The sequence below is a fragment of the Carcharhinus amblyrhynchos genome, chromosome 22 (genome assembly GCF_965287045.1).
Source record: "Carcharhinus amblyrhynchos chromosome 22, sCarAmb.v2.hapA, whole genome shotgun sequence".
Classification (NCBI taxonomy): domain Eukaryota; kingdom Metazoa; phylum Chordata; class Chondrichthyes; order Carcharhiniformes; family Carcharhinidae; genus Carcharhinus; species Carcharhinus amblyrhynchos.
In genome coordinates, this window is record NC_137345.1 from 40,597,737 (window position 1) to 40,616,411 (window position 18,675).

Sequence of the window (18,675 nt, forward strand, 5' to 3'; positions counted from 1 at the left end):
CACAAGGACCCCCAGGTCCCTCTGCACAGTAGTATGCTGCAGCTTTTCACCCTTTAAATAATAATCCCTCCTACTATTACTTCTACCAAAGTGGATAACCTCACATTTGCCAATGTTATACTCCATCTGCCAGGTCCTCACCCACTCACTCAGCCTATCCAGATTTCTCTGCCGACTTTCCACACCCTCCACGCAATTTGCTTTTCCACTCATCTTCGTGTCATCAGCAAATTTTGTTACCCTACACTCAGCCCCCTCCTCCAGATCATCTATGTAAATGGTAAACAGTTGAGGCCCCAGCACCGATCCCTGCGGCACTCCAGTAGTCACCAACTGCCAACCAGAAAAGCACCCATTGATTCCAACTCGATGGGCCAAATGGCCTCCTTCTGCACTGTGGGGTTTCTATGAAAACCTTCCTAAGGATCTTGTGGGATCAGTAGATTCGTGTTTGACTGTGTTGTGACGGTTGGGAATATCTTGCTATTCTTTGAATGGCAACATCGTTTTAGGCTATTTCTTTCATTGTCTTCCTGAACCTGTAAATAAACAAAGATACTCGTGTTGATGTGAGGTGCTGAATGTGGTAATTTAATAGCCTTGACTGCCCAGATGGATCGTGCTGTTCCTGAGTACTATTAACATTTCACCCAGTAACACCAATTGCTTTGTCAACTGCAGCAAATGTCTCCATTTTAAAATCAGTTGACACTCAGCTCCTTTATGCAGGTTTAGCTGGCTCAGCTGGACTTGCTGTAAATCTCACACTGTCAGCAAGTCTCAGATAGATCAGCAGTTCTGAAATTTTCTAGCATTGGACATACACCTGAGTACAGAAAACCTAAAGGATGACTGGCTATCACCAATAGTGTCCGACTAAACTCCATAGCTAACCAAACGGAATAATTACTGTGCAAAACCTACTCCTTCATATAACTGTCTGTTCAACTCATTGCAGTGCTCCAAACCTTCTTGCAACTCTTGCTCCTCACCATTCTGCTCCCCTTCGCCCACCACTCATTTGCTTCCTTACCTACACTGTCTCCCAGTCCAACAATGCCACAAGTGTAACGTTTTCATCTTAGTGTTCAAATCGCCTTGTCCCTCTATATTTCTATATCCTCCTTCAGCCCTACAAGCCTCCTGTGCCCCTTGAAACTGCTCTACTATTGGTGGCCATTCCTTCAGATGCCTTTATCTCTGGAATCCTATCCCTAAATGTCTATGCTTCTCTACATTGCTGTCCTTCTTTCCAATGCTCTTAAAAACCCACCACATAAAGGTGCTGGAGTGTTGATGTTGTCCATTACTTCAATTCCATGCATTTGTGTCTCCTCAGGCGGACCTTAACAGCAACATCCAGGATGGACCTGGGGCCTTCTACGGAGTCAGCAGCCAATACACTAGCTCGGAGAACATGACTATCACCTGCTCCACTAAGGTCTGCTCTTTTGGAAAGCAAGTGGTGGAGAAAGTGGAGGTGAGTCGTTATTCAAGAAAAACAAATGATCCAAATGCTACCATTAGAAGGAAACATAGTATCATTGAATCCTTACAGTGCAGAAAGAGGCCATTCGGCCCATCGAGTCTGCACTGCCAACAATCCCACCCTATCCCCATAACCCCACATATTTACCCCGCTAATCCCTCTAACCTGCACATCCTGGGACACTAAGGGGTAATTTAGCACGGCCAATGCACCTAACCCACACATCTTTGGAATGTGGGAGGAAACCGGAGCACCTGGACACGGGGAGAACGTGCAAACTCCACAAAGACAATAACCTAAGCCAGGAATTGAACTGGTGCTGTGAGGCAACAGTGCTAACTACCGTGCCGCCCATACATACGGTACATTTTAGTACACGTTAACCAGTTGAGGAGTAGGACTCTGTTGCTTTATATTTCTGGCTCACTAGGTATTCCAGTGACAGCGAGATACAGAGTTATCTTCCTCACCAATAGGAATGATAAACCTTCCCTATTCCTTCCACCCAGCTATCACCTCCCGACTGCACAGGAGAAATCTCCATTTCCCAAATGAGGCATTATAGGAACATCCACAGATTGGCAATTTGGACCCAGTAGAAGGTAGCCAGCTGTTGGCTGGCTGGGGAAAGGTTGTCTCCCAAGTTGAATCATGGGCTTGAATATTTAGAATGGCATCCAAGGAGTCAGCAGGGACTGCCGAGCCCACCAGCTTTCCCACCCTGCAGCAATGGCAGTGCAGTGGCCAAAGGAGGGTCAGCATGGCGCTGCCTGAGACTGAGACCGGAATTTTACTGGGGGCACGTCCGCGCCCCCAGTTCCAGGTGTAGGCGAGGCTTGGAGAACAGCATTCTCCGTTGGCCACAGGCGGGATTGTACAAATCTCAGGCGGACGTGCCAGTAAAATTCCGCCCTAAGCCTCAGGTCCCAGGTAAGGGGTCCCAGGGCGGGGAACGTAGGGAAAGCCTGTGGGATCACATGGGGGAGTTGGGACGGTGGGGGCGGGGGTTGCAGTTGGGGTCTCTGACTGGGAGGACAGGGTGGGAGGGAGGCAGGTCGAAAGGGGGAGAGATATCCAGAGGTCACCGGGTTTTAAGGGGCGGGTGCCCCTAGTGAGAAGGGAGGGCTTCTATTAATTGACCACTTAAGGGCCTCAGTTGGGGCCTGGGCAGTCTCCCTATCTGAGGCCTTGTCCGCCTCCATGTAATCTCGCTAAGAGGTCAGTGCGAGCAGAATCCCATCCCTGCAACTCCAGACTCCCTTGTCTAAAGCCTTGCTGAGGGGAGTTGACCGTAAAATCCTGGCCCTGACATTACTGCTCTGATAACCCAGTCAGTGGGGGGTTAGTTAGTTCCTTAAGGAATTACATGTTACTCTGTAGTGCTAACATTGAGATTGCCCTTCATCCTGCAATGGGATATCTGTCTGCAGCACAGTGCAAACGCTGACCACTGGCAGCTTTATGTACGAAATTCTCAGGCACCTTTCGTACAAAATGCTTCATTGTGAGCTAACTGACAATCAAAACCTAGCCAAACTGGTTTGTGCACCTTCCCAGTGCGATTTACTGTGTTTTGCCCCATGGCTGGCTACAGCACTGATAGAAACACTGCCTTTGTAACTCTTTGTGTCTCTTGTTGTCCCACAGACAGAATATGCCAGGCTGGAGAATGGAAGGTTTGTGTATCGGATCCATCGCTCCCCGATGTGTGAATACATGATCAACTTCATCCACAAACTCAAGCATTTACCAGAGAAATACATGATGAACAGTGTGCTAGAGAACTTCACTATCCTGCAGGTAAGCACTTGCTCGATCACCTGATCTTTGAGATGGAGAGTGCTGGTCTGGCCTGGAATATTATGACTGGATGAGCTTACTACCCTTCCCCACATACAAAGGTCATCCAATGTGTAAATAAAACTCACCCTCATCAGTGGTGTATTCAACCAACCCGCCAGCCCACAAACATAGTGTGCTGCATCTCCTGCACGCTAATATTACATTTCATCTACGCTCGTATAGATACATTTCTCTCATCTCTATTTGGCAATTCTTGCTTTACTGAGTGGTGAGACTGGCGATTTCCAAAGGGCCAGTCCTGCCAAATTAAACCACCACCACTGTGGGCCAGTGGCTATCCCTTTACCTAAAGAAGGCCGTTCAGCCCATCTTAACCTACCCATCCTAACTCACTCAACCAGAAAGAATCTGCAGTTGCACTTCTCATTCAATTGTTAAACGATTCCAGGAGTTTTCTCCCCATTACTGTACCCGAAACCCAATCCTTGTTTTAATCACTCTGTGAAGAAGAAGAAATTTATTTCTAGAAGTTTCAAGCTACGCCCTTTGTCCTACTCTGGTTCGTACAGAGTAATTTTTTGACTTTACCTTACCTCTGTCATCTCTGGTTACAGCAGCAAAGCCCAATTTACTCCAACATTTTTTCTTCTTCATCAGGGATTTGCCATGTTGCTCATTCCTGAACTGCCTCAACGGCTGAACTATCTGCCATGTGTCTTAGCAACCAGAACCAGTAAAGTACAAACTCAGGTCTACAATATATGAGTTTTTGGTCCTGTGATGCCAGTCACTATCAAAACTAATCTAAGGCTGTGTTTTGTTTGAGTTAATCCACACTGTCCTCTTGTTGTACCATAATAGAACCTGGGAGTGTAATTATTGTGACCTGAATCACAGATATGTCTTGTCCTCATGTATCACTGGAGTTTAGAAGAGTGAAAGGCAACTTGATTGGGTATTTACAGGGTGGCTGTGGAGAGGATGTTTCCTCTTATCAGAGAATCTAGAACTAAAGGTCACTGTTTAAAATTAAGGGGTCGCTCATTTTGGACAGAGACGAGAAGAAGTTTATTTCCCTCAGAGGGTGGTGAGTCTCTGGAACTCTCTTCCTCAAAAGGCAGTGGAAGCAGAATCTTTGAATCTTTTTAAAGCTGAGCTCGATAGATTCTTTATTAACAAGGGGTGAAAGGTTATCAGGGGCAAGCAGTATGTGAGGTTGAAGTTCCAATCAGATCAGTTTGCACATTCTCCCAGTGTCTGTGTGGGTTTCCTCCGAGTGCTCCGGTTTCCTCCCACAGTCCAAAGATGTGTGGGTCAGATGGGTTGGCCATGCTAAATTGGCTCTAGTGTCAGGGGGATTAACAGGGTAAATACATGAGGTGATGGGGAAAGGGCCTGGGTGGGATTGTGGTCAGTGCAGTCTCGATGGGCCAAATAGCCTCCTTCTGTCGGGATTCTACGATTCAGCCATGAACTTATTGAATGGTGGAGCAGCCTGAGGGACCGAGTGGCCTACTCCTCCTCATTTGTTTGTTCATCTATACACTTCTTCAAACTTTCCAATGGTGAAGTGATTTAATACACAAAATAATGGCCATACTACCCCTTCCCACCTCAGTGACTCGTTATCTGTGAGCGAGAATTTGATCCTTTAGCCCAGGGCCTCCCAGTCCACGTAACTCCTGGTGTGTTCCAACCAGACTCTCGTGTCCACTTTTTGTCATCTGTGACCATCCTCCCCCAGCCCAAGTGCTGGGTCCACCCGGTAATGAGCTCTGCTGAAGGAAAATAGATAAAGTTGGTATACAGCAATAATGGTTCAGCAGGTACAGAGGGCAGCAAAGAAGGCAAATGATATGTGGCTTCCATAGCGAGAGGATTTGAGTATAGGGATGTTTTATTGCAATTGTATAGGGCGTTGGTGAGGCCACACCTGGAATATTGTGTGCAGTTTGGTCTCCTTATCTGAGAAAGAATGTCCTTGTTATAGAGAGAACACAGCAAAGGTTTACCAGGCTGGTTCCTGTGGTGGCAGGATTGTCTTACAAGGAGAGACTTAAGTCGGTTAGGATTATATTCACTGGAGTTTACAAGGTTGATAGGGAATCTCATAGAAACTTATAAAATTCTAATTGGATTAAACAGGGATGTTCCCAATGGTGGGGAAGTCCAGAACTAGGGTTCATAGTTTGAGGATAAGGGAGACCTTTTAGGACTGAGGTGAGGAGAATTTCTTCCCCCAGAGGGTGGTGAATGTGTGGAATCCACTCCCACAGAAAGTAGTTGAGGCCAAAGTGTCATCTGTTTTCAGTAAGAAGTTAGATATAGCTAACTGGGGCTTAAGGGATATGGGGAGGAAGGTGGGATCAAGATATTGAATTTAATATAAAAGCAAAATAGTGCAGATGCTGGAATCTAAAACAAAAACAGAAAATGCTGGAAAAGTTTAGCAGGTCTGACATTCAGCATCTCTGGGGACAGAATAGACAAACGTTTTGAGTTTAGATGACCCTTTGTCAGCTGAATTAATTTAATTTAATGATCAGCCATGATCATAATGAATGACAGAGCAGGCTCGAAGAGCCAAATGGTCTACTCCTGCTTCCGTTTTCTATTTTTCTATGTATGTTTCTGTATATGTAAGAATTTGCCTCCATCACCCTCTTATGGAGTTTGTTGTGGACTCCAACCACCTCTGGGTGAAAATATTTTTCCTCACATCACATCTATTCCTGTTGTTCATTATTTTGAGACTGTGCTCCCTCGTTCCTGTGCTCGCTTGAGAAAAAGGAACAAAGAAAATTACAGCACAGAAACAGCCCTCCAAGCCTGCATTGAACATGCTGCCCGACTTAACTAAAACCCCCTACCCTTCTGGGGACTATATCCTTCTATTCCCATCCTATGCATGTATTTGTCAAGACACCCCTTAAAAGTCATTACTGTATCTGCTTCCACTACCTCTCCTGGCAACAAGTTCTAGGCATCCACTACGCCCTGTGTAAAAAATCTGTCTCATACATCTCCTTTAAACATTGCCCCTCGCACCTTAAACCTGTGCCCCACACTAATTGACTTTTCCACCCTGGGATAAAGCTTCTGACCATCTAGTCTGTCCATGCCTTTCATAATCTTGTAGACTTCTACCAGGTCGCCCCTCAACCTCCGTCATTCCAATGAGAACAAACAAAGTTTCTCCAACATCTCCTCATAGCTAATGCCTTCCATACCAGGCAACATCCTGGTAAATCCTCTCTGTGCCCTCTCCAAAGCCTCCACATCCTCCTGGTAGTGTGGCGACCAGAATTGAACACTATATTCCAAGTGCAGCCTAATTAAGGTTCTATAAAGCTGCAACATGACTTGCCAATTTTTAAATGCAATGCCCCGGCCAATGAAGGCAAGCATGCCGTATGCCTTCTTGACTACCTTCTCCACTTGCATTGCCACTTTCAGTAACCTGTGTATCTGTATACCCAGATCCCTTTGCCTATCAATATTCTTAAGGGTTCTGCCATTTACTGCATATTTCCTATCTGTATTAGACCTTCCAAAATGCATTATCTTTGTCCAGATCTGCCATCTCTCTGCTCAAGTCTCCAACAGATCTATATTCTGCTGTATCCTCTGATGGTCCTCATCGCTATCCACAAATCCACCAACCTTTGTGTCGTCCGTAAACATACTAATCAAACCAGTTACATTTTCCTCCAGATCATTTATATATATTACAAACAGAAAGATCCCAGCACTGAACCCTGAGGAATGCCACTTATCACAGCCCTCCATTCAGAAACGCACCCTTCCACTGTTACACTCTGTCTTCTTTGACTAAACCAGTTCTGCATCCACTTTGCCAGCTCACCTCTGATCCCATGCGACTTCACCTTCTGCACCAGTCTGCCATGAGGGACCTTTGTCAAAGGCCTTACTGAAGTCCATGTAGACAACATCCACTGCCCTACCCTCATCAATCATCTTCGTCACTTCCTGGAAAAACTCGATCAAGTTCGTGAGGCGTGAGCTCCCCTTTGCAAAACCATGTTGCCTCTCACTAATATGTCCACTTATTTCCAAGTGGGAATAAATCCTGCCTCGAGGAATTCTCTCCAATAATTTCCCTACCACTGATGTAAGGCTCACCAGCCTGTAATTACCTGGATTACTTTTGCTACCCTTCTTAAACAAAGGAGCAACATTGGCTATTCTTGGCTATTCCTTCCCTTAACCAAATCTTTGTAATGGCAACAACATTGTAGTTCCTAATACTGATCTAAGTTCTGAGTTCATCTGCCTTACCTGTTACACTTCTCGCAATGAAACAAATGCACTTCAATCCACCAGACCCTCATTGATTAGCAGCTCCATCCTGCCTGTTGAGTGGGAAATTTCTCAATATTCATCTTATTCAGACCCTTCAGGATTTTGAATATCTCTATCAGATCTCCTCTTGGCCTTCTTTTCTCTCAGGAAAACAGTTCTAACCTCTCTAATCTATCCTCATAGCTACATTTATTTATCCCTGGAATCATTCTTGTGGATCTCCTCTGTACTCTCTCCAATGCCTTCACATCCTTCCTCAGGCATGGCACCCTAAACTGGATGCAGTGCTCCGGACGAGGCCTAACTAGTGCCTTATATAAGTTCAAAATGACTGCCTTACTCCTGTACTCTGCGCAGAATCTGAAATCCTATGATGTGACAATACTCGAGCTATATGTTGATTGCACACTTTTGCCTTTTTCTACACATCATATACTGATGGAATCTGCCGGTTTTGACAATATTCTACTTTTGATCCCTGCGTACATTCTTACTGTAAATTATTCCTACTGCCCAGCCTCCTCCTTTCCCAGGATATCTAAACCCTTTCCCCGAAGCTGTCTCTTCCTCATTGATGCTTTTAAAACTTAAGCTTGGATTCACCACATTCGCTCAATTTTCCTGGTCATCTTTCTCACTGTAGACCTACGTCTCTTAACTAGATTTCTGGAATTAGAAATTGGTGGTATCAGTGTTGGCGCAGTGAGGTTGTGAGCCACATGAACTAGGAAAGTTGCCAGACTTGTATGGAATTGGCTGATTGCAGTCAGTAGATCCAGATGGGGTTATGGAGGTGGAAGTCAAATTGTGTCTTCTACTTGCTGGAATTACTGCTTGGATATGGGGTGAGAACAGAATGGGCCTTGGCTACAAGAGGCCTCCAGTGTGCAGTCAACACTTACATCCCAGTAGCTACTGAAGGTACCTGGTGCGTGTGGATTTAACCTCCCTCCACATACACTGGAGGAAATATGACAAGAGATATCATAGAATCCCTAAAGTGGAGAGGCGGCCATTCGGCCCCATCGAGTCAGAACCATCGACCCTATCTCACCTCTTCCCTGCTCTATCACATAACCTCACACATTTACAATGGCTAATCCATCTAACCTACAAACTTGGGAAAGTAAGCGGCAATTTAGCAAGGCCAATCCATCTAACCTCAGCACGGTAGCACAGTGGTTATCACTGCTGCCTCACAGTGCCAGGGACCTGGGTTCAATTCTGAACCTTGGGTGACTATCTGTGTAGAGTTTGCACGTTCTCCCCATGTCTGCGTGGGTTTCCTCCAGGTGCTCCGGTTTCCTCCCACACTCTAAAGATATGCGGGTTAGGTTGATTGGCCATGTTAAATTGATCCTAATGTCAGGGGGATTAGCAGAGTAAATGAGGTTTACGGAAACAGGGCCTGGGTGGGATTGTGGTCTGTACAGACTCAATGGGCCAAATGGCCTCCTTCTGCACTGTAGGGATTCTATGTTAACCTGCACATCTTTGAAAGTATAACTTCGATATTGTCAACAAAGAATAAAAATTTGGCTGCAAAGATGTATTTACTTGAACTTGACTCCAGTTTAACATTTTCCTTGTGTTCAGACACCTCCACTGCTGCTAATCTCTCTGATCTCCTCCAGACATAAAACACTCCAAAAAAACTCTACCTTGTTCCATAAGATGCTTCTCCTCTTTGACCAAACTTTCAATCGCCTCTCCCAATATGGCCTGACAACACTTGGTGTCAGATTTTGCCTACAAACTCTCCCTGTAAAATACCTTCTGACATTACAGTAAGGCGCTCTGTAAATCTAAGTTGTTGTTGGACAGTATTAATCTGTCGGTGTCCCCTTAATGTTTCACCCTTCCACCGCACCTCCTCCCCCCCCCCCCCCCCCCTCTTTCTGGATCACCCTTACTTTCTGATGTTTCTCCGTGGGGTCCATGGCGATGCCAGAACTGTGTAGTCACCTGATGTTTGTGCTGCTTTACCTGTGTTTGAGCTCAGCTCTTCCCTGTCTTGTTTTCTGCCAGGTTGTGACCAACCGGGACACCCAGGAGACCCTGCTGTGTATAGCGTTTGTATTTGAGGTGTCGACAAGCGAGCACGGTGCACAGCATCACGTTTACCGATTAGTGAAGGACTAGGACCCCAGCTCCAACCTCCCCTACACAGAGGGTGCTGCCGCCTGCCATTTATCTACACATCTTGGTGCCTGCTCATTTTTACCAAACGCAAAAAAAAATCTATTTTTCACAGAAATACAGATATTTTTACATCCGAACAAATGTAAAAAAAAATTTACAAAAAAAAAGAGAACTGTCGTGAAGTCAAAAGAACAATATTCTGCACTAATTCTGTGAGGGTCATGTATGTGTGTGTGTTTTTATTTCCTCTCTCCAGAACCCAAGCTCAGTGAGAGGTAACGGTACGGTTTCTCTTCCTTTTTTTTAAAAAAAAAGAAACATTAATAATATTTACACTTCAGGGATAGTAAATATTGGATAAGGATCACTTTCGGAAAGTATGTGTTAATGGGGGCTTGTATGTAGGAATGTTTGTATTTGAGGGAGTGGTGGGGAGGGGGGAGATGGGAAGTGAAACACTCGCCATTTTGTTGGTTTGCGGTCACAAAATGGCTGCCCAGCCCAAAACCCAAGGTGACCTCTTTGTAGCCATGGCCAAGACATTTGGTGGGAGGAGGGGTTTCAAACCAACACCCCTTTGACTTCTTGGGATGATTCATTGTGGGCGAGGGGAGGGGCTGTTGACTTGGGAGGGGTCAGCCAAGTTCTAGGATATTTAAAGAGTTAATTAAAGGGCACCCCTCCCTGTTTCCATCTCTCCTGAATGGTGGAGCTGCTTGAGGTAACATGAGGTGGACATGATGGATTTTAACGCTGTGCCGGTTAAAATGGAGGGCAGGATTCAAAGAACAGGAGCCCGGGGCTCCAAAATTTCTATTCAACTTTAAATTAGACCTGTGCAAGTTACATATTTGTTTACTCAATCACGTTCTTATCGGTATTTATGGCATTAGAACACATAAACAGGACAGTTTCTTCCCCCCAGCTGATTCTCCCTTTCTGAGGGCACTGACTCTTGCTAGGATGCAGATCCATGGGCGTCAGTTCTGTGGTCATCCTCACTTTGTGATTCTATTCTGTGAACATTGGCGTGGTTTCCACGGCATTGATCCAGCTGACTGATTAGAATCGGTTCTCTCCTACATGAGTTGACTCTCTTTGGATGCAGGGACTGACAGTTATCGAGTGAAATAATGAGGCAGGGAGATACAATCAGTTGAGGGGCATTCGAGTGTGCGGAGGAAAGGCAGAAAAAGAGTGGTCAGTAGGCCTCTGAATAAATTAAACAGAATTGTTTTCAAGTGTTTCTACTTGAAACTATCGGTTTTGTTCCTGGCCAGTATTTGCAATGTGCTACAGCGATAAGGCTCCTCCAGTTTAGTAGCGACTAAAGAAAGGCCCCTGTTCCAAACAGCTAGGCCTGGCCTTTTCATCCCCTGAAATAATACTGAGGGCATGACCAGCTGACTTTGTGCCCTCTCGCACGTCAAGCACTCCTCTGGATTATGTCCTGTGATGATTCAGGCAGCGAAAGATAGAGCATGCAGCTATGCGGTGCCCTTCATGGTTTCAGAACCCCAATATACATCACAACCGGTGAAGTACTTGTGAAGTGTAGTCACGGTTGTAATGTAGGAAACACAGCAGTCAATTTGAGCACAGCAGGCCTGCATCAAACAGCATCTCTGATAACGAGGAGGTTATCTGTTGAGTGGATAGGAAGGTAGATAATGCTGATGGTGTCTGTATCAGCCTTGGGTCTGGTTGGCTGCTGTTTGAGCTGAGTGCTGTATGGAGATAGATTTGGTGGGAGAAGCCAAACAACGTGCCTTCCTTATCGTGTTTTCAAAGCACTAATTGACCACCTTTGGGGTTCCGGTTCTCTGTGGGAGGTGGCGAGGGTTTGTTCTGCCCGCAATGTTCATGTTTTCTTGTTGTAGGCAACTGGTTAGAACATCGTAGCTTGGTGAAGCTAGTAATGTACCAACCTTCACTGCTGGAGACCACGTTGGGGCAAGGGGCTGGCTCCACGTTGGTGGAGATTGGGGGACAAGTATACAGAAACTCTGCATTGAGTTCAGACACCATCTAACTTATCTCCGGTCCCCATCTCTAAATAGTAGAGAGTGAGAGAGTGACGGGTGAGTTTGGGTCTATGGAGAAGTTACAATGCCAACTTGGCAGCTTGGTTTTAATGAATGGAGATTGCTGACTTATCAAAGGGAGTGTATTTGAATGCCACAGCCAACACTCTGCTGTCGGGTTTCTCCACAGTTTTCATATCCTTCATGTGAGAATACATGTGGGGACTGACAGTAAGATTATCTCCTCGTATCCAAATTATCAGTAAACAAGATCAGAGCTCCAGAGCTTATAAGGCTGTTTATTTGACTCTTGTTCATGTGTTAGCAGCTGTGCAGCAGCCCAGTCCTGGCTTGCTGTTTACACAAGCGCAGATAGCAAAGATAGCGATCAGACTTGGGAAACACACTAACTCTTCCTTTTAATCTCTCTGTCCCTAATATGGAAGCCTTGCCCAGTTTAGCACTTCTGATTGATGCCAGGTCATCTAACTCACCACAGGCCAGCCAACAAATTTGGAGCCTTTGTTCTCTTCACGAGAGACTTTATCTATACCTCTAAAACATCAGGGTGGCTGTTGGAAAGGTTTTGAAGGAACCTTTGGAGATTTGTTGATGGTGTCAGGTGAGCAGTGGGTTACCAGGGGTCTTTGGTACGTGTCCCATTTGGGGAGGGGGAGGGGCATATTTCTGTATGTTAATTGTTATTTTAGTACAGAGATGTGGTTTCAAGATGCAAAGCCCTGATCCAGAAACGCCCAGCCTGCCCTATCAACCGTGACTACCTGGAACTGTCAGCCTTTCTAATACCATTTGTGTCTCTTGACCAGTTCTTGTTCCCCCTTTATTCCCTTCACTCTTGTTATCGTTACTAATATAATCCAATGGCCACGACTGTTACAGAATGAAAGAATTTGGCTCTAGGAGTTTTGTACTCAGAAATGTTGTCATAAGATAAAAGGTCTTGGATTGTGTCCCTAAGTTCTCCCATTTGGTGATGGTGACTGCTACTTAATCAGTGCTTTTAGAAATGGAAGCTAGCTTCATCTTTGAAAGTACTCCAGAGAATTCTTTTTTGTTTAGTTTTATCAATTTTATCAGCCTTTTTAAATTTTCAGTTGACATCCCTTTCTCGCCCATTACAGCAAATCAGACTGCTCTGTTCTTTTAAAAATATTATACTTAAAAATGACATGAGGTGCTTCAGGAGTTCTTACCCATATCATTTTAGGAGGTGGGAAAAAGGGCAAAGGAATGGAATAAAGAGTAGTTAGCATTCCCTCCCCTCTCACCCAGTGTAAATCTCAATCAGAAATCTGACCTTCTTGAGGCTTATTTTGGATGACTTCCTTTGATAGTGTCTTAACTGCTTCCCTGAAGATCTCTGGCTGGCTGAGTTGATAATGCACTACATGGTACATGTGCTAAAGTATATAGAGAACAGGGTACAAGCTTCATTCACAAGTCTATGCTGCCTCAGCAAAAGGGGATAATGAATGTAGCCTCCGAGGCCCTAGATAGGAAGGGAGAGAACTTCCTGTTGCTAATCTGTACATCCCCATCGGGACGTGTTAGTGGGTGAAAGTCGAGCAGGAACAGAACCAATTTTGACTGCAAATAGTTTACCACCTTTTTCAAATGGTTTATAGAGAAAATTGGCACTAAGGTGAGCTAGTACGAGACTGCTCTCTGCATTCCAGAGAGAAGTGAGTACCTTCAGAAACTGGGGTTGAGGGGAGATACCTTTTAACGTCACTTTACCCAGCTGGGCACTGATCAGAATGAGTCTACCACATGATAAATACTGCTCGTGTTATCGCTCCTCGCCCCCACCCACCTCAACCTCTGCCCACACTTGCCTCCATCTGTGATACTGAATGAACTAGACAAAGACCTCGAGCACAAGGAGACCCCCACCCACCCCCCCAGCAACATCTGTGAACGACTACCTCTGGAAATGTGAGCATGAACAAAACATCCCAGTCAGCAGAAGGGAGGAAAAGCAGTTGAGAGTCTCTGTACCGGCAGAGGATTGGCTTGCTTTGTAATTTAATTTCTTTTACACCAGAATTAACATTTTCTTATTTTAAAGGATGTAACAAATAGTGGGAGTGGAGGAATTTTAGAAAAGTAGTGGGTTCTTTTCTATATATATATTCTATAATGTATATTATATATATGACATATAAGAGGCACTCAGAGACGGTACTCATTGTTGCATTCGGGTATCGAAACCTAATTTGTTAGTGATGTCACCTAGCACTTAACTCTGCTGTAAATATCATGTACACAATATTTCTTATTGTGGTTGTCCTGCCACACTCACATTTACTCCAGTTATTAAAGCCTTTTTGTTAGCCTGGACAGTCAGTATGCTGTTCCTTCCTGTAATATAATCCAGTTTTTGTTTTTGCATTTTTGTAAGGAACTAGGTACCTTTATATGTCAAAATACTTCAGATCCATGTTTGGGGAAGACGGATTCAAGCCCAACTTAGAAAACGTGGGCCCCAAGTCTTCCCCAATCGGCAGCTGTTGAGAATCTAGAGTTGGTTTGACTCATTTTGGGGGGACTTCTTTGGTTTCCAATGAGCACCAAACTCGTGGTATTTGTTTGAGAGTCTCACGCAAGCCAATTGTAGGACGTGCAGGCAATTGGAAACACCAACAGAGGTAGGGAGGGGGCTAGAAGGAGTGTGGTCAAAGCCCAACCATTTGGAGGCCACTTTCTTTTGAGTCTTAGACTTTGGACTATCAAGTGGAAAACCAATCTTGCATCCAGAGTCTGACTGGGTACTTGACTCAATTGCAGATCAGCAAATCCCAGCCAGAACTGAGAGAAGAGCTTGATCTTATCAGCCATACGTAGGTTACCTATCCCAATGGAAGCTTGGCATTTCTGTTTAATCTCTGAATTGCTGAAGGCTTTCTTCATTTTAACGGCCATCACAATGGTTAGCACTGCTGCCTCACAGCGCCAGGGACCCACGTTCAATTCCCGGCTTGGGTCACTGTCTGTATGGAGTCTGCACATTCTTCCTGTGTCTGTGTGGGTTTTCTCCCACAGTCCCAAAGACATGATGGTTAGATGCATTGACCATGCTAAATGCTCCCTCTGTGCACCCACACAGGAGCCAGAGTGTGGTGACTAGGGGATTTTCACAGTAATCTCATTGCAGTGTTAATGTAAGCCTATTTGTGACAATCAATAAACTTTACTTTTAAATGGCTCCCCTCGGACCTCCTTCCCAGATGAGAAGCTAATTGGTTAACATCTGCACGTGGCTCGATCCCTTCACCCCTAACAAAAATAACCTAGAAAATATTTAATATTGAAAGGACAGGTAAACACTCCTCTGGCCACTGTCTGTTATGACATCTGAGTGTTGGCAATTGGAGGTACTGTGTACGGGATATCTGTAAGAGGACATTCATGATGTTGTTCCACACAGTGGCCTGAGAAATTCCGACTCTAGAACCTTTCACTGGTTACAGGTGTTTAGATTCACCCCTTGGTTTTCTGTCAGTGTTGTGCTTCTCTTTACCATTTGAAACTAGGACACCAGGATATGTCAATAGGATTTTTTTTGTAGATATATATTTTGAAGAATCTTTGTAATACTACCTGTGAAGGCTGACAAAAAGGACACAATCGTTTGAAAAAAAAATGTCCTTCTTGATTATTGTATTGTATAGGAACATTACCTCCTTCTTGGCCAATAGCGATGGACTGTTTTTTTTAATTATTATTTCCTCTCACAATGCAAGGGTACACGGGGGAGGGGGGAACATAATAACCTTTAACTCCTGGTATGGTGGTGCTCTGTATTCTAAGAGAGCCCTTGAGTTTACAAAGGCATGAACTGTACCAAGCGGAAGAGTCACTCAATTGTGGGATGCAGGGATAGTTGTTCGTCATTGTAAGCTTTTTCAGTGGGTCACACTTGTTTGCAAATTGCTTCTTCCACTAACAATCGGCCTCAAATTTGTGGAACCAATTTTGTTTATTTTGCGAATTAGCCAACCAAATTGACAGCATAATAATGGCACACAAAAATCAAAGAGATATTCTTTCTGTGCTCTTGTTGAATTTGTGATTTCAAGTAAGTTTCTCCATTCTTTCTGAGAGAAAACAGTATTTTTGGTTCATTTTGCAGTAACCGTCTTTGGGGAACATCCTTTCTCCTGTAACTTTGGACCTCATCCTAATGAGGTGTCCAGCATTCAGCCACATGCAATCCTAAACACCCTGACCTTAAACCTAAGGTGCTCTATCCTATTTGCATTTAGACTTCCTATTGGCTGGACCGTGGTTGCTTGAAATTTGTGGAGTTTTGGAAATGGCAGTTTTTAAGTTATTTTTGGATAGGTGTGAATTAGAATACCAAGCTGTATTAGTATCACTAGCTTGAAATATAAACCAATCAATGGAGGCAACACGGTGGCACAGTGGTTAGCACAGTACCAAAGGCCCAGGTTTGATTCCAGCCTAGGGTGACTCTGTGGAGTTTGCACATTCTCCCCATGTCTGCATGGGTTTACTCCAGGTGCTCCAGTTTTTTCCCACAGTCCAAAGATGTGCAGGTTAGGTGGATTGGCCATGCTAAATTACCCCTTACTGTCCAAAGATGTGTACTTTACGTGGATTAGCCATGCTAAATTGCCCCTTAGTGTCCAAAGATATGTAGTTCAGGTGGATTGACCATGCAAAAATAGGGCATGGATATAATCTTTATATCTGGTTGCTAGCATTCTCTCTTCTGGATCTCAAAGGACAAAAGCCTTAGAATCACTCAAACCACCACGCTTCCTTTCTTAGGACTTTCAATAATGAAACTCTCCTTCAGAACTCTCCCACAGCCTGCAATCTCTATCACCTAAACTTCACTTCATACACAATATGGCCTCTACTCCTTTCAAGCTTGTTGCTATGCATGCAGACCCTGTTCCTTTACCTTTGCTTTTCCTCAAATTGTTTTCCCAACAGTGTGCCTTTGTAATTGAGGCAGCAGGGAATTTCCCTTGGGAGGGCCATCTTTGTAGCTAGATCCCAGAATCCCAAGCATTGTGGGAAAGCTAACTAGAGTTGAGCACGAGCAACAGAGTGAGACCCACTGTTGTAGGACTTGGCCCGAAGGAGTTAAAAATAAAGGTTTTAAGAAAAGTTTGTATTGTCGTTATGGTAACCGTGAAGGACTTTAACATGCAGGTACTTACAGATATGAGGGTCACTGCTCTTTAATGGCAATCCCTAAACTGTGTATTCTTGATGAAGTACAGTACATTTTTGTTTTTATTCCTCTAAACCATATTTTATCACATGGTGCAAAGGTAATTTGAAACAGCAAAGATGTGTTAATGTGTGATGAAATTGTTTTTATGTATAATATTTCTCTGAACTGTGAGGGGGTTTTATTATATATCCATTGCCTTATGTCCATCAACTTAATCTTGGTGCCTTCAGTGCCCAGATCCTTAAACAAAATAACAAAAAAGCAATAAATATTTGTTGGTGGTTGTGTCTGGATCTTTGTGTGACTTGTGTTTTTTTATACTAAAAGGGTTAGGTTGGAGTGTGGGAGACCCTGTAGCGCAGTAGGTAGCCTCCCTACATTTGGGCCAGAGGTTCCAGGTTCAAGTCCAACTTCAGGACTTGATGGCCAGGGAATTTGTAATGGAGCCAAACAAGTTGATTATCAGCCTGTAAACCCATCCAATAAACTCAATGCCAGGCACCAATTTCCTGGTCCGCCATATTGCCAAAGACAATGGTAAACCACTACAATACTTTGCCCAAACAGAATGATGGAGCAATCCAGTGGAAGTCCCTGGTTGCCATATTACCTGAAAGAGGATGGGACATGGTGTACCATGTCAGACTGAGTATGGTGCTGGACTATCAATCCTGTTAGTATGAGCTGAAATTTAATCGTTCTTTCAGTTTTATTAGTGTTACAAGTAGGCTTAAACTAACACTGCAATGAAGTTACTGTGAAAATCCCCAAGTCACCATGTTCATGTATACTGAGGGAGAATTTATCATGGCCAATGCACTTAACCAGCACGTCTTTCAGACTGTGGGAGGAAGCTGGAGCAGCTGGTGGATACCCACACAGATATGGGGGGAATGTGCAGACCCTGCACAGATAGTGACCTGAGCCAGGAATCGAACCCAGGTCTCTGACACTGTGAGGCAGCAGTGCTAACCACTGTACCACCATGCTGCCCTGATCATGGAAGTTTGAGAATCTGAATTCAATACATATTACAAAAAAACTTCTGGAAATTGTTAGGGACCAGTTCAGACAATCCAAGGTGTATTTTGAAGTTAGCCTAGACCCCAGCTGTCGATTTTGGCATTAGGGTTGCCCAGTGGTTAGCACTGCTGCCTCAGCGCCAGGGACCTAGATTCAATTTCAGCCTCAGGTGACTTATGTGTAGAGATTACACATTCTCCCCATATCTGTATGGGTTTCCTCCCATACTCCAAAGATGTGCCATTTAGGCACATTGGCCATACTAAATTTCTCCTTAGTGTCAGGGGGACTAGCAGGGTAAATACATGGAGTTATGGGGATAGGGCCTAGGTGGGATTGTTGTCAATGCAGACACAATGGGCCGAAAGGCCTCCTTTACTGTAGGGATTCTATGATTTGTATGAGCATAAATGTAATTCTATTGACCTACTGGGAAGCATTTATTAAAATAAACTTTATTTAACATACAGTTTTTAGTGTATCTTAAAATACTTAAACGTGACTAGATACAATTCTTTACTGCTAGTCTATCTCTATTAGTTCCAATTTAAGCAATATTTCTCATTGATGTAAACTCCTCTTTAGAATCAGTTAGCAAAAACAGACAGGCTTTCATGGGTTGCCATTCCTCAAGCTTTTTA

At 44.3% G+C, this 18,675-nt stretch overlaps 1 protein-coding gene across 4 annotated transcripts in view; it reads left to right on the forward strand.

Moving 5' to 3' along the window:
* LOC145357084 (transcriptional enhancer factor TEF-5-like) overlaps positions 1-17,304 on the forward strand; it is a 165,363-nt gene extending 148,059 nt beyond the window's left edge. For all 4 annotated transcript variants that reach the window (XM_080210182.1, XM_080210183.1, XM_080210185.1 and 1 more), the window contains 3 exons: positions 1,340-1,480; positions 3,137-3,289; positions 9,644-17,304. In XM_080210182.1, the coding sequence (XP_080066308.1) occupies positions 1,340-1,480; positions 3,137-3,289; positions 9,644-9,757 (408 nt within the window). In that variant the 3' untranslated portion in view covers positions 9,758-17,304. The remainder of the gene's footprint in view (positions 1-1,339; positions 1,481-3,136; positions 3,290-9,643) is intronic.
* Positions 17,305-18,675: the final 1,371 nt, after the last annotated feature.